Raw genomic sequence first — 16,674 nt, 5'->3', positions numbered from 1 at the left:
TACAGGTTATACAGGGGAAGACAGGCTTATCCAGAAATTCACTGATAAAGCCTTCATATTTTAATCGCTGCATGACCAATGAATGCCATGGCTCATAAGAAGGATTCACCATTCAAATCTTCAAAGATTCTCCATTAGCCCTCAGAAAATCAAATTAACTAAGTTGATAGTTAATTAATTATGTTGTAGTTAATGAATTGGACACAGAAAATTTAATTTTCATTTCTAAATAATAAAAACTTAATGAAAAAATTCAAAAAGGATAGGAGCTCTACAACATAAATGCATTAAATTCCTAACATGGTCTAACCATTATACTGATCTACTTGTTAGAACAATACTACCAGGAGAAAATGACTCATATTTATTCAGCTTGACCAAAAAAGAAAAACAGACTTTTTGTTTGTTTGTTTATTAGAGTTAAAGATGCAAGGTAAACATAAAGACTTCAAACTAAGAATTTTTCACTGCCAACTTATAACGCATCCCTTCAAATGTGTCAAACTATTGAAAAAACTATAAAGTGGGCAGACCCCATCCCCTTCCACCCCATCCCCGTCTACCTGGCCTCATTTCTCAGTCATCTGTGCCTTTAGGATTCAATTTCAGCATCACACCTAAACTGTGCCTTAAGCTCTAAAAATATTCCTCTGCCGATTATGATCTACAACCCTGAACATCAGTATTTGATGAACTACTTTGCTTTAAGGTGCTTAAGAGCTGATCCTAACAGTAGTATCTCTTGTGTGTTCATGTTTTGTGAGGCAATTTTTAACTAAACATCAAAAACCTGAATTCTTGTGTCAGCTATACTTTAGTTGAAATAAACTATGTTAAAAACAAAAACCAAAATCTGGAATCTAATTTTGGTATTTCAGGTAGCAGGTCAGGAGGCTTAGGAAGCTCTTCAGAAAGAGGAGATGTTGATTCTTTTCAAATTACCCCAGATGGGCAGCACCAACTCAGTCTACAAATAACCAGACCTATTTCCCTGCACTGTGTCCCACTTGATCCCTGACACAGCATAGATTTTGAAGCCATTGAGAACATAGACAGGGATTGTGGTGGGAAAGTGTGACTCAGATGCCAAAATCTTCAACAAATGATGCTTGCAAGTTTGGTAAAAAACAAGAACAAAGGGGACTGAAGGTATGAGAACTGAACAACCTGAGCTTCCAGGCATCAGGGTTTTGACAAGACTTTTAAACCTGGAGACTCATCCTATGGAGGCGCTGGGAAGCTAGGAAGATATCAACCCCCACTTCCCAAGGCTGGGGATGAGGCAGCATTCATCTCCCTTGGAGACATCAGGAGAAACGTTGAGTACAGGCTGGAATGATGATGAGGAGAGAGAGAGAATAGTCAGTGAGGACACTGAGAAGAATTCATAGGTCAGGAAGTCAGAATTTCTGAGTTTTGGAGGTACAGGTGGAGTGAGCAGCTGACCCAGGGAGACAGGCATGAGAACGAGTGTTCAGCGAAGGAGAGATGACAAAAAAGATTTCCATTTTAGGTGACAATGGGGCAAAAAGTGAGGTGGACTCAGGCCTCACAGAAACAGTTGTGGCCCAGAAAGAAGGCGTGACAGGGGCAACGCACAGAACGTGTGTTCATCTCTTGATCTGCAGGACTATACAGTGGCCGTGGCCAGTGGGACAGGTGATCTTTGAGGCTCACTGTGTGTAGGCAACAGGGAGAAGCCAACATGATCCCCATGGGATGGGCCACAGTCACCTTATATGTACTTCTTAGGGCCAGGGTTGAAGGGAGAGACAGCAGGGACTCATAAACACTTCCTGTGTTCAGGATCATCCCAGGGCCTAAAGAGGATTGAATCTGTAGGTGAAGGTGTGAATTATTCGAGTTTATAGGAACTGGGGAAGGATTCGCAATGGTGCATCCTCGTGATGTTTTGTTTGCACTCCATTTCCTAGGTTTAACAGAGGAAGAAATCCGAAACTGTGTCCGGATTGAAACAAAGAAACGCAGGTTTGGTTTTAAGAAAAAAAAAGTGGAACATCGGTGCACCACGAACAAGATGTCAGAGAAATATGAAGGTAAGAGCTCTCTCTCTCAGCAGTTTACCCCATGTGTCCTGCAGCTGCCCTGATGGGAGTACCATGCTATACTTTGAGGGCGCTATGTTTTTAAGTCTATTTATTGAAAGGGAGAGAGAAAGAGAGAGAGAGAGAATGAAAAAGGGAGAGGCAGAGAGACAGAGAGAGAGAATCCCAAGCAGGCTCCACACTGTCAGTGCAGAGCCCAATGTAGGGCTCGATCCCAAAAACTGTGAGATCATGGCCTGAGCTGAGATCAAGAGTCCCACGCTTAACCCACTGAACCACCCAGGTGCCCCTTGCTTGTGCAAATGTTTTTAACTTTCATTTATTTCATATATCTACCTCAAAGCCCTCTGTGTGGTAGGGGGAGGGTGCAAACAAAATATCATTAGCACTACTTAAAAGGGAAATAAAGTTTTCTTGATCTTTTTTTAAAATTTTTTTAATGTTTATTTTTGACAGAGGGAGAGACAGAGCATGAGTGGGGGAGGGGCAGAGATAGAGGGAGACACAGAATCTGAAGCAGGCTCCAGGCTCCGAGCTGTAAGCACAGAGCCTGACGCAGGGCTTGAACTCACGGACTGCGAGATTGAGACCCGAGCCGAAGTCATGACCTGAGCTGAAGTCAACGCTCAACCGACTGAGCCACCCAGGCACCCCAAGTGTTCTTGATCTTATACTTAGGTTGTTTACTTTAACGTTTATTGGTTCTTCCCATGGGCTGAACTCAGTATTAGGCATTGTGACGTAGAAATAATTCAGCCATTCCTATAAAGGAGCTTACAAAGTAACTATACATATAAACAACCATTAAAAATACAGAATGATAAGCGTCTAAGAGAGGTATGTAAATAAGCCTCCAGAAACCAAGCCAGAAACCTGACTGTTGCTTTAATTTCTCCCTCTTTCTGGCCTTCACATCCAATAAGTAATCACTCTACATCCTTAATATTTTTACCATTCACACCCATCCGTTCATTATTTCCAACCTGGATTTCCACAGAAGCCTCCTGACTGGGCCCCCTGCCTCTACTGTGGCCTTTCGCCAATGTATTCTACACATTTCTTGTGACAAGAAATTCTTCCAAGGCAAATCTTATCATGAAACTCTCATGCCTTAATCATGGTTTCATATAGCCTTAAAGATAAATTCCAGTCTCTCTCTCTCTGCCTAGCTGAACTATATAGTCTCCTAAATAAGTCATGCTCTCTCTTGTGCCTTGCCGTTATTTAGAGCTCCTTCCTCTGCGTAAAGTTCTCTTGTTCCCTGACTTGGCCTAACTGATTGCTATTCATTCTGCTAAGAACAAAGGGAAGCAAAATCACAGAAACTCCCAAAATATGAAGCTTATATTCTCTTGGGGAGACAAAGAACAAATAAAAATAAAATATTTACTGTAATAATAAATAGGCAACTTTGAATATCAGATTATATAGATGGTCTACATGTACATGCCCATGTTAAGCATAAGCAGAATGAGAAGGATTTGTTTGACAACTAGGCATTCATATTATAGCAAAAAAAAAAGGGGGGGGGGGAAGAGAGCATGCAAAACAGACAAATAACCTAGAAATATAAACCAAAGAATGGATATAGAGTCTATACCAGTTTTTCATGCAATAAAATAATTTAATGAGATTGTGAATTCAGTAAATCAAGTGCTCAGAGACAAAAAGATTATAAGAATTAATTGAAAAGGCAGATCTCAAAGCTAAGGTACAAAGACAAACAAACATTGAGAAACATTACCATGATAGTTATAAATAAATTAGATACTGCAAGGACAAAATATAATTGTCTGAAAATAAAATCAGGAAAGTTAATCACATGTAGGAAAGATTTAAAATAATTCATAATAAATACAGAGGAAAAATAGACATTAATAGTTATTAAGAAAAATCTAATGGAAATGGAAGGACAAATATAATTTAATCAGTGGGAATTTATGTTCCTGAAATAGAGATCCCAAGAAATTAAACAGGAAAGCTGTTAAAAAAAAAAAAAACAAAAAAACTATAAACAAACATATCCCTGAAATAAAGGAAGAAATTTGTTTTGATTATATGAATCAGAAATACTGTTTAAATACACAACTTCAAGACAAATTCTAGTTAATTTGCTAATTACCAAGATTTTAAAAATGAATTTTTCAAGTACCTTGGCCAAAAGAGCAAATCCCCCACAGATCAACAAAACAACACAATCTGTCTGGCCTCAGACTTCACCATAACTAAATTCAATGCTGTAAGACAATAATGTCCACAAATTTCTGAGAGAGGAAAAAATAATAATTTCATAGATAAGGGTAACAGGAAGACATCTCAAAATGTGAGAGAATGCTGAGAATATGCATTCTTAAGTACTTGCTAAAACAAACAAACAAACAAACAAAAACAAAAACAAAAAGGGAAAAAAATGCTTAATTTAAAAATCCATCCAACAAAGAGATGAGAAAATGTCAAAGATGGACCCACGGTTTTCAGCTTGTAAGAATAAGGTGAGGACACTGCCAAATCAGAGACTATTCCAATGGGCTCCAAACTGGCTTATCAATTATCCATCACTGTCCACATGACACATTGCTAATACTCCTGAATTGTGCCAACTCCCCAACTCAAAATTAAAAGCATTACATCCAGATCCTCTGTTTTGCTGCTCTTCCCCTACCTGAACCTTCAACTTGAACTCAAGTGGATGTCCATATGAACTGTCTCCAGAACATGGCACATCCACCCCTCATTCCAGGTCTGTGCCCATGCTGGGAGCACATTGCCCCCTACTGTGTCTTAGCTTTGCCTCAAAGTCCTTTCACCATACCCCACTCCCTGATTGCCTAAGATCACAGAATTCTTTCACTTCCCTGAAAACAGGAATCATTCATTGTTGGACCACTCAGTGACACTTAGCCAAACTGTTTTATTGGTCTTTTTGTTTACCTTTCTTTCCCTTTCCTCCCCTCCCTTCTTAACTTCTTTCCTTCCTTCTTTCCTTCCTTCCATTTCTCCTTTCCTTCCTTCCTTTTTTAATTTCTCTATAGTTCTGCTAGTATTTTTATGTACCTATTTTGTCTCCTCATAGACAGTCTAAGTCCTTCAAATACAAAAGGCATATTGTGCATTTCTCTCAGTCTTTAGTGCCTGGTATATAGCAGATTCTCCACAAATATGTGTTGATCATGATGACAATTTGCCGAAAATCAAAGCACATTTGAGAGTTAAGTACACACAGTGCCTGGGTGGCTCAGATGTTAAGCATCTGACTTCAGCTCAGGTCATGATCGATCTCATGGTTTGCGAGCTCAAGCCCTGCTTCGGGTAGACACAAGCCCTGCTTTGGGTGAGTCCCACTTCTCTCTCTCTCTCTCTCTCTCTTTCTCTTTGACCCTCACTCACTTGTGCTCTCTCTCTCTCTCAAAAAAAAAAAAAAAGAGTAAAGCACACACGAAAACATAATTTGTCTATTCCAAAACCTGAGCTCATCTGATTAAATCACTGGACTCCAAACTTTTTAAATCTGTAATCATCTCATTAATTTTTTTACTATATATCCCTAATATACTTACAAAAAGAATACTAACAAATTTTATATATTTATCTAAAAATATATTAGGCACACAAAATATATACAAATGTAGAAAAGAGAAAATGTTAAAAGATAGCCTATATGAAATAAACAGAATGTATTTCATTGTCTCGCTCACATTGAGCGATGAATGAATGTAATGATGAATCAATGTTTCATTAAAAACTCCTTGATGGGGCGCCTGGGTGGCTCAGTCGGTTAAGCGTCCGACTTCAGCTCAGGTCACGATCTCGCGGTCGTGGGTTTGAGCCCCGTGTCGGGCTCTGGGCTGATGGCTCGGAGCCTGGAGCCTGCTCAAATTCTGTGTCTCCCTCTCTCTCTGCCCCTCCCCCATTCATGCTCTGTCTCTCTCTGTCTCAAAAATAAATAAAGGTTAAAAAAAATTAAAAAAAAAAAAACTCCTTGAAATTTTTGATATGTTTTGGGCAGCTTTGGTGTCACTCTCATATTGTAGCTTATGAGAAGCTTGTATAAGAAATATCTGTTCTTCCATGGAGTGCCTGGGTGGCTCAGTCTGTTAAGCATCTGACTTCAGCTCATGTCATGATTTCACAGTTTGTGAGTTTGAGCCCCGCGTTGGGCTCTGTGCTGACAGCTCAGAGCCTGGAGCCTTCTTCAGATTCTGTGTCTGCCCCTCTCTCTGCCCCTCCTCCACTCATGCTCTGTCTCCATCTCTCAAAAATGAATAAATGTTAAAAAAAAAAAAGTTTTTTTAAAGAAATATCTGTTCTTCCTTCTACTAGTTGTTTTGTTTATGTTTGGAAGATTGGTATCATCTTCAATCTGCATTTTCCTCCTGGAATCTTTTTAAAAATTGTTTAATGTTCATTTATTTTTGGAGAGGAAGACAGAGTGTGAGCAGGGGAGGGACAGGGAGGGGGGGAGGCACAGAATCCAAAGCAGGCTCCAGGCTTTTAGTTGTCAGCACAGAGCACAACACGGGGCTCAAACTCACAAACCACGAGATCATGACTTGAGCCTAAGTCAGAGACTTAACCGACTGAGTCACCCAGGTGCCCCTCTTCCTGGAATCTGTTTAAATCACTTGTTCACTTATAACAGTTAGTTCTATTCAGACTAATAGTAAACGGACTTAATGTTCACTCCTTCTTCAGGATGCTATGTTTATCATATTTAACACTTAACTGATGTCAATCCATTCAAGAAATACATAGTACCAATCCAAATGTGAACTAGCTTGTCAGAGCTACTGTCAATCCGTATATAATATATTGGCAGATGCTAATTTCTCTCTATATTTATATGAAAAATAAATACAAAAATCTCTAAAATGTTCTTCTCATGTCCCTGTGTTATCTTATGCAACCTTTGAAAAGGATCATATTATTTTCTTCACAGAAAGAGTATTTCACCCATTGTTCTGATCATTCTAGACTCTTTTTTTATTTATTTATTTTGAGAAAGACAGAGACAGTGCAAGTGGGGGAGGGGCAGAGAGAGAGGAGAGAGAGAATCCCAAGCAGGCTCCTGATGTGGGGCTTGAAACTAAGAAGCCGAAAGATCATGACCTGAGCCAAAACCAAGAGTCAGACGCTTAGCTGACTGCCCCACCCAGGCACCCCTAGAATTTCTCAACAGTGGAAGCATAGCTAATCCTTACTGGTACTTCACAATAAACACCAAATTAATGCTATTAACTGTCACCCATATCACCGGCCTCCTTTTCATTTGCTTTTATTTCTCCCTACACCTTCCTATTCCTCAGATCCTACCCTTATTAAAGACCCCATTAGTTCACAGGACTTGTTTTTGAAAATTTGTGTAAAAGATCTGTGTTGTGTACATTAAATATCATTGCTTCTAAAGAAACACTGTGCCAGCTCTTAATTTGAGGTTTAACTTTTTATTTCTCATTGGTTAGTTGTGCTTTTGCACCTGTCTCTAAGTAAAAGCATTCTATCAACTTTAAATGTAATTGGAAGTCTCCTGATTGGATATCAGAAACCATGTGACTTATGTTATTCTGAAGGCCCAAGACATATGCTAATATAAGTCAAACGTGGGAGGTTTGGCATCAAAGGGCAGGGAGCAGAGTAGTCTGCACCTGGGCAGGTTAGTACGTCAGCTTCCCACCCCTACCCCACTCCCAGTAACTCTACGTGTGTTCCAGGCTAAATTACTTCTAGCTTCAATGTCTGTGTTTATAACAATACCTACTTCTCAACATTGTTGTGAGAATTACTTAAGACAATATGTGCACAGTGCCTGCAATATACAAGTTGCTTCATAAATGGTAACGGCTAACATTGTTATCCTTTCTATTATTAAACTCCCCGTAGGGCTGAGGAGTGTTCTCTTGCTTTTCACCAGCTTTTTTTTTTTTAAAGTTTATTTATTTACTTGTGGGGGGGCGGGGGGAACGAGAGAGACAGAGAGAGAGAGAGACAGAGAGAGAGAGAGACAGAGAGAGAGACAGAGAACAAGCAGGGGAGGGGCAGATTTCAAAAGGAAGAGAGAGAATCCCAAGCAGACTCTGCCTGGAGCCCAACGCAGGGCTCAAACTTACGAACGTGAGACCATGACCTGAGCCCAAACCAAGAGTCAGATGCTTAACTGACTGAACCACCCAGGTGCCCTTTCACCAGCTTATTTAGTGGAGCCGCATGACTATCATCTACTTCTGCTCCTGTGCAAATAGACTTTTCTTTAAAGTTTGAATCTGCAGTAAAATTAAATGAGTAATTTTCTCGAAACACCTTGCAGGCTCAGTTTTGCAGGGAGCAGAGAAATGCATCTCCCTGATTCGAGGTGGGAGAAGTGAGTACGCAGCCAAGTTGGTGTGGGAGAGAGGGAACTCCAGTCCTGACGAGAAGGTATTTGCTGAGTGGTTAGAATCTGTGAAGGAAAATCCTGCTGTGATTGACTTTGAGGTAAGAGTAAAAAATATTATGGGTGAGAAAGCTAAAGTAGTCCTCTAGCAAATCGTGCACCACACAATTCCTTTTCCATTTTCCTCACAGATGATAAAGGAAATGTCTTTCTTTCGTATACGTGCACAATGTACTTTTTAAAAAACGTTAGATTACACGTCGATTGCTTTTGCTTTTGAAACGAGCATCCTCCAGTATGGTATTTAGAATTCCTAGCACATATAAAATACCAGGAAGGGGAATTTGGTGAATACAATTGTTCAAACTTGCCTTAAGTAGTGCCTTCAGCTCCCCGAGTATACAATCAATCTGCTTTGTGTACTTTTCTTGCAGCTTTTTATTGAATGAGCACTCCTAAGTCTTCATTTATAGCTCTGTGGGATAAATGGGATCTTAGATCCACTTGGCTTTCTGTTTCTATCACCGTGGATTACAATGACCTCTCCTATATTTGCTGTGATTACGTGAAAAGGTGACTTTTATTATGTAGGGAATACTTTGCCCACATATCAGTCATATGCCATTTAGAACCAGTTTTGACTAAAACACAAGCACAGTTTTTAAAGCCCTCAAAAAAGCTGTTCTGCTCATTTCATTTAAATGGGGATAAAGGAGCTCAATCGTTATGAAAGTAAGATAATTTACCTGCAACGTGAAGATACTTTGAGCTCTATAGGCTATGGTGGGAAAGTGAGATCTGGCCGCCAGGCTGGGCAGCTGTGAGTTATCCGCTGCACAAGATAGTCATTCCTTTGAGGTTTTAAAATGTTAATAAAATGAGCTCTGATTTTGTGTAAGCTCCATTATTTGTTACTGTAATTCTTCCATTCATCCCATGGCCGAGTTCATTTCTCCTGCTCCATATTTTGTCATGGGGTTCTGCCAAACGCCAATCCTGTCCCTGGCAAACAAGAACACAGAAAGCCTCTCCTCACCCTCTCTGGATTTTTCTGCTTGAATCAAACCTAATGAGGCTTCAACAGAGCATTCATGAGCTGCCCAACTCTCGGTCACCTCTCTCAGAGCCTTGATGCATGCAATTGGTGCTTCCTAAATAATGTGACGTAATGTGACAACACTGCCTGTGAGGCTTCCTTCATAATAGGATTCCAGGGAAAGTGAGCTCCAGAGACATTGCATCAGGGACAAGAGAAGCCAGAGAGCTTCTGGCTTCTAACCCTGCGGAGAGCTGCTCTACCCACTAGAGAAGGGAAAGAAAAGGATCCCCTACCCTCACAGAGAGGGTTTTTCTCCGCTGGTTCAACAGGCAGATGTGCTATATTCTACAATAATCCCTTGAAGTGTAGGATTTTCCAGACCTTTCCTCTCAGTCCGTGAGAGCTGAGCAGGGATGGCAACATGTGCCACAGGGATGTGATGAACTGGACCTCCTCTCTACCTTCTGCCCTTAGCTTGCTCCCATCACCGACTTGGTGAGAAACATCCCCTGTGCGGTGACAAGACGGAACAACCTCAGGAAAGCTTTTCGAGAATACGCAGCCAAGTTTGACCCTTGCCGGTGTGCTCCATGCCCTAATAATGGCCGCCCCACACTCTCAGGGACCGAATGTCTGTGTGTGTGCCAGAGCGGCACATACGGAGAGAACTGTGAGAGACGCTCCCCGGATTATAAATCCAGTAAGTATCACATAACATACTGGGGGGTAGGCCCCTTTTCTCCTCCGAAAGGTATTCTAGGTTGGTCAAATAAAACCAAATGTCAATTAACAGCTTCCACCTTATCCAAACTCGCAAGGAAGGTAAGTTTGTAAAAAGTTAGAGTTTGACTTTAGTCAAACAGCCCTGGTATGACAAAGTCTTGGCTGTAACCTACCAGCTGTGTAACTTTGGGAAAGCCCCCTAACCCCTCAATGCCCCAATCCATTCATCCATAAAATGGGGGCAATGCCAGCATGTACCTGAAGATTTTATACATGTACATACACATATATTGATATTTATATATTTATATTTATATTGCAGCACAATGCCTATAACATAAAATAAAATAATAAACTATACTATAAAATAAAATATGTGATACTGCTGTTATAACAGTAGAATGTTGTAAGGTAGAGTGACAATGGCTTTGTAACAAGAGGTAAATTAAGCCAACAACCAAAGTTTTCATTCAGGACTAAGTTTGGCTATCTCTAATGCTCCTTAGCAAGGGGATGTGTCATCGGGGTGAGAATATATTCTATGACCTTTAAAAAAGTAATCTGATACATATTCTGTTCAGAAGAAGTTCATATGTATACGTATCTGTATGCATATACACATGTGTGTGATACGGTGCTGATAGTTGAAAATGATTCATAATTGTTGCCATTTCATTCAGGCTGTGGGAACAGGAAAGGGAAATCAGGCAAGGTGTCAGGCCCTCTCATAGGTAGTTTCCTTTCATCCTCATGATAACCCTGTGATATTCCTCAAAGAATCACACAGCTAAAAAGTGAGGAGACCGAGTTGGCCTGGCCTCACAGCCCCGGTTCTCTCAGCCTCGCCTGGATGGATGGATGGGTTTCCTGTGTTCCAGATGCAGTGGATGGGAATTGGAGCTGCTGGTCTCCCTGGAGCACGTGCGATGCTACTTATAAGAGATCGAGAACCCGGCAGTGCAACAACCCTGCCCCCCAGCAAGGAGGGAAACCCTGTGAAGGGGAAAGACGGCAAGAGGAACACTGCACATTTTCCATCATGGAGAACACGTAAGGCTGGGTGCCGGGGAAGGTGTATTTTCCTACTGCTAAGTAAAGAAATAAGCAGTGTTTTACCTATTCCAACACAGTGTATTAGCAAGGTATTCGTGGATCTGGCGTACCCATTTCTCTCCAATGCTTTCTTTACAAATATGCGTGCACCTTCACATATACATATGCACACGTGTTTATTTTTCCCTTTTAGTGGACAGCCATGTATCAGCGATGACGAAGAAGTGAAAGAAGTAGACCTCCCTGAGACAGAATCAGATTCTGGGTGTCCTCAGCCAGTGCCTCCGGAAAATGGATTTATCCGGGTAAGCATCCTGACCTCCACCTCAAGTTTGGAGTTCAAAAAATAGAACTTATGGGGCTCCTGCGTGGTTCAGTTGGTTAAGCATCTGACTCTTGATTTCGTCACGGGTCACGATCTCACGGTTTGTGAGTTTGAGCCTCGCATTGGGCTCTCCACTCTCAGTGCAGAGCCCTTTTTGGATCCTCTGTCTCCCTCTCTCTCTGCCCGCCCCCCCCCCCCCAACCCCGGCTTGCACTCTCTCTCACTCTCTCAAAAATGAATCATTTTTTGGCTTCCAATGATCCCCACTTTCTGGTATTTGTGCCCTTGTGTAATCCTCTCCCCTTGAGTGTGAGCTGGACCTAATGATTTATTTCTAATGAAAAGTTTATGGGGAAAGTGATGGAATGTCACTTCTAAGAGTCTGCTACAAAAGCCTGTGACTTCCTTCTTGTTTGTAGCCTTTCTTTGAATTTTTCTTTCATTCTTCCTCTGATGAAGCAGGCTGCTCTGTTGTAAGCTACCCTATTGAGAAGCCCATGTGGCCTGAGGTTGGCCTCTGGCTAATAACCAGCAAGGAAATAAGACTTTCTCAACAACCCTTGAGAAACTGAATCCTGCCAACAACCATATGAGTGAGCTTGAAAGTGAACCCTTACCCAGATGGTCCTTCAGATGAGACCATAGCCACATTGACAGCTTGATTACATACTTATGAGAGACTCTGAAGCAGAAGGCCTAGCTAAATCATGCTCAGATTCCTGACCCACAAAAGTTACAATGTATATTGTTTTAAGTCACTAAGATTGGAGGTAATTTTTACATAACAGTAAATAATTAATACAGTAAAAAAAAAATGAATCATTTTTAAAAATTCCAAAAAATAGAACTTAAAAAGTATGTGTTTTCTTTTATGTAGGGTTATTGTTCTCAGTTTAATCATCTTCTGTTGACTTAAAAATGAATACTTAGAAACGCTCTACCACTCCTCCATCTTGAATTCCCTGGACAGGTCTCCATACTTGGTTGTTAGACCAAAGGACAGCAGTTTCCCTGCACCACTAATTCCTAAACTCATGGTCCACTTATGTGAATGGAAAGTGGAACGTGACCACAATATATAGGTTCGGATGACCTGTAAGAAATGTACAAATAAGATCTGTTTATTCCTGAATCTGAGGAGAGTAATTCTCTACCTAACACACGTTTTCAGAGAGACAAACTAGTCACAGGAGATGTGGAGTCTATAATGCTTTAGGTTAGAAACCTGTAGAATTCTTAAGCAGTCAATACAGTTTTAATGCCTTTTAATTTTATCTTTATTACTGAGCTACAATGTTTGTATGATTAAAAATAACTAAATATATTTTTCAGAAAGGTCTGTGGCTTTAGATATAAATTAGAAACATGTAATATTTAAAATTGATCACAGAAGGCATGTTCCCTAATTAATTTTGACTTAAAAAAAAATTGTTTTAGCTTTCTTCAACTCAGTAAAGCCTTTAAATTAATCTTTTTCCAACTGTATCATATTTATGATCAAAGATCAATAATCCTCAATTCTCCAATGCCAGCAAACAAATATCCATGGAGTACAGTCTGGGCTAATATGCCTTCCGCGTTCATTTGTCTTCTGTTGATTTTAAGTGGAGGAAATATTTGGGAGTGAGGCAATGTCAATTAGTCTTTAGAAAAAGTGCACTGGAGGGCTTGTTAAAACACAGGTTGCTGGGTGTCGCGCCTAGAGTTTCTTTTTTTTTTTTTTAATTTTTTTTTTTTTCAACGTTTTTTATTTATTTTTGGGACAGAGAGAGACAGAACATGAACGGGGGAGGGGCAGAGAGAGAGGGAGACACAGAATCGGAAACAGGCTCCAGGCTCCGAGCCATCAGCCCAGAGCCTGACGCGGGGCTCGAACTCACGGACCGCGAGATCGTGACCTGGCTGAAGTCGGGCGCTCAACCGACTGCGCCACCCAGGCGCCCCTAGAGTTTCTTGATTCAATAGGTCTGGGGCAGGGCCCAAAACTGCCATATCTAACGAGTTCCCAGGAAATGCTGATGCTGCTAGTTCCAGAACCACACTTTGGGAATGAATCTTTTAAAACAGGAGTCAGCAAACTAAGGCCCACAGCCGCAATTTGGCCTGCCATCTGTTTCCTGTTCTGTTTTTTTTCTCTTTTCTTTTTTTAAACAAAGTTTCATTGGAATACAACCACACTTGTTTATTTACATAGGTCTATAGTGGCAACAATGTCAGAGGTGAGTAGTTGCAACAAACAAAACAGGCTGCAATTGACTTTGGAGGCCCTTTATAGACAAAATTTGCTATTCCCTGGCCTAGAACATAATCCTCAAAATTCCATTTTGTCAGATCCAGATACCCACATACTTTTTGACTTATTTTTTCTAGCTGCTTACAAAAACTGTTAAAATGATCAACATTCTAATTTTAAAAATCACACAAAGGCTTTAAACAGTGATTCATTGTTCTAATGAACTCTTTTTATAAAATTAGATTGTATGTTTCCATTCCCAGGAATAAATTCACCTTTTGTTCTGTTTTGCTCTTTATTACAGACCTCGTCTCTACTGTCAGTAGTTTTTACTCAAAAGTAATACAATGCAATGGAAAGGAGAAAACTTTGAGGGATGTCTAGAAGCAGAAATTGAGAGGACTCTGTCTCTGAGCAGATACAGGAGTTAAGGAATGGAAAGAATCCAGGATGACCCTGAGGTGTTGAAAGGTATCATCCCTGGCATTGATAATGGGCTTGTTTCTATTTTAATTCTAGAATGAAAAGAAACTGTATGCAGTTGGGGAAGAAGTTGAAATTTCATGCTTTTCTGGCTTCATGGCTGTTGGATATCAGTACTTCAGATGCTTACCAGACAGGACCTGGAGGCAGGGAGATGTGGAATGCCGCCGTGAGTACTGGCCAAACTTTTTGTGCGACTGCTCTGAAGAATAAACGTGCCCCATGTAGCTAGTATATCATACTATTTTTTTTTTTTTTTTAGTAGCTCTGGTGAAAAGGTTTAGTGAGCAGAAAATAGGATTCATCTGCTCACATTCTGTTCCAAAATATCTTCATATTTCACTTCTCATGCCCCTGTGTATTGGCCTCATAGACCCAGGACTACAAAGCATGCACTTGCAAAGAAATCCAGGAAGTCCTCTAACTACATCTAACCACAGGCATCTGCCTTGCCTGATGTACAAATTAATGCAAATGAATGAGTCCCAGGAAGATGATACTCCTCCTATTCTTTGTGCATCAGAAATGCGATTTTATGTGAAATGCAGTTTTCTCTTTGGAGCCCATCCACATCCTTTCCTGAGGAAGAGGGGAGGAGTTTGTAAGCTCCACACATACCCATTTGTAAGCTACAGTAAAGTCAAAACAAAATTCACATAAGGCTCAAAAAGGGACCCCCAAAGAGTTATTAGGGAGAGTTGAAACCAGTCTCAATCAGAACGTCTGCCTCTGTGCCATCCACAATGTGGTGACTTCCTCTTGGGAGGACATGCTAGGGAGAAGAGGGGGGGAAATACTTTTTGAAAGGAAAAAGTCCCAATAATGCAATGAGAGTTGGAAGTGTCTGGAGCCACTTCCTTAGCAAGGGCACCTCAGATAATTGAATGAACGGGAGCATCTCGGCGGAGGACTCTCTCGGGAAGCCTGGATCCTCCACCCACCCCAACCCCCAGTTTTCTGATTGAAACATGGCATTAAAGCAGCACCAATGCAGTAAATCCCACTAAAATCACCTCTTGCTTACATTTGTTGAGTGTTCTGCTCCACTAAGCACATCTGACATGTTTCTCTGCCTGCAGGGACACAGTGCCTCAAGCCAGTTGTGCAGGAAGTTCTGACCATCTCGCCATTTCAGAGATTATATGCAATCGGTGAATCCATTGAGCTAACCTGTCCCAAAGGCTTTGTCGTTGCTGGGCCTTCACAGTACACATGCAGTGGGGATTCCTGGACACCACCCATTTCAAACTCGCTCACCTGTGAAAAAAGTGAGTGTCACTAGGGTCTGCTGAGATGGTGCCCCCCAAAACTGGTAGTAGCATAGCACCCACAGGGGTGCTATTTCTTGAGGATGTGTTGGGAGAAGAAAGCAGAAGTTTCCACTCACAGGCTAGGTTTTCTATTTCAACCTGTGTCATGATGAGATCAGGCAGCAGATAACAAGTTATTGGTCAAGCAGATATCTTCAAATTTTAGAAAGCAAGGTCGATTTTCTTTTCCAATACAATGTTTCAATATTTTGAGGGAGTGCAAGCTCGGCCATCCAACAAAATCAGAATTAATGGTAAACTGAAAATTTGGCTAAAGTGGAGGGCCATAAAAAAGTAGTGCACACTACTTTTTAATTATTTTATTTTATTTTATTTTATTTTGAGAGCATTTTATTTTAACTTAAAACACAGAAATGCATGATTATCCACCCATTTTCTGACATAGGACCAAGCTCTTATTTTCTTTTTATTTCTTTTTTATTTTTTTAATGTTTATTTATTCTTGAGAGAGCAAGAACAGAGCACAAGCACGGGAGGGGCAGGAGAGAGAGGGAGACACAGAATCTGAAGCAGGCTCCAGGCTCTGAGCTGTCAGCACAGAGCCCGACGCGGGGCTTGAACTCACCAACTGCAAGATCATGACCTAAGCCGAAGATGGACGCTTAACCAACTGAGCCACCCAGGCGCCCCCCCAGGCTCTTATTTTCTAGTCTTCTGATTTCAGCTCCAAGACTTCTTCCTCAAATAAAGCAAATACATGACTCACCACCTATGTTATTCCCTATCAGTTCCTCTAAAATCATGTTTAATTGCAGGTGGGGCGCTTCTTTAAAAAACACCTCCAGTTAGGTTCCTTCCCCCAATTCTGATGTCACTGAGCTGGGGAGGGCCTAGTATTTGGCGTTTGTTTAAGATTTCTTCTAGCTAACCCAAATGCATGCAGAGTTGAGAACTGTTGTTTTGAAGAGAGGTAAAACGTTAAAGTCACTTTTGAAACAAATTGACTAGAGAATGATTTTAAATTTATGTATATACATAAATTTTATATATGAAATATATGTATTTCGTAATCTTTTACAGTAGTCACATCCCCAGTGAACTCAAAGCAAAATTT

General features: G+C 40.8%; 1 protein-coding gene across 3 annotated transcripts in view; it reads left to right on the top strand.

Moving 5' to 3' along the window:
* C6 (complement C6) overlaps positions 1–16,674 on the top strand; it is a 64,861-nt gene that overhangs the window by 34,147 nt on the left and 14,040 nt on the right. For 2 of the 3 annotated variants that reach the window (XM_058718492.1, XM_058718485.1), the window contains exons 9-15: positions 1,935–2,057; positions 8,368–8,534; positions 9,947–10,172; positions 11,074–11,245; positions 11,442–11,553; positions 14,326–14,458; positions 15,369–15,557. In XM_058718492.1, the coding sequence (XP_058574475.1) occupies positions 1,935–2,057; positions 8,368–8,534; positions 9,947–10,172; positions 11,074–11,245; positions 11,442–11,553; positions 14,326–14,458; positions 15,369–15,557 (1,122 nt within the window). Of the gene's footprint in view, positions 1–1,934; positions 2,058–8,367; positions 8,535–9,946; positions 10,173–11,073; positions 11,246–11,441; positions 11,554–14,325; positions 14,459–15,368; positions 15,558–16,069; positions 16,329–16,674 lie in introns of those variants that run through there. The other variant, XM_058718500.1, reaches the window with a different exon arrangement.

Source organism: Neofelis nebulosa, chromosome 1, assembly GCF_028018385.1.
Source record: "Neofelis nebulosa isolate mNeoNeb1 chromosome 1, mNeoNeb1.pri, whole genome shotgun sequence".
Taxonomy (NCBI): Eukaryota; Metazoa; Chordata; class Mammalia; order Carnivora; family Felidae; genus Neofelis; species Neofelis nebulosa.
Note: the sequence above shows the minus strand (reverse complement) of the source record. Positions and strands in the feature narration are given on the sequence as shown.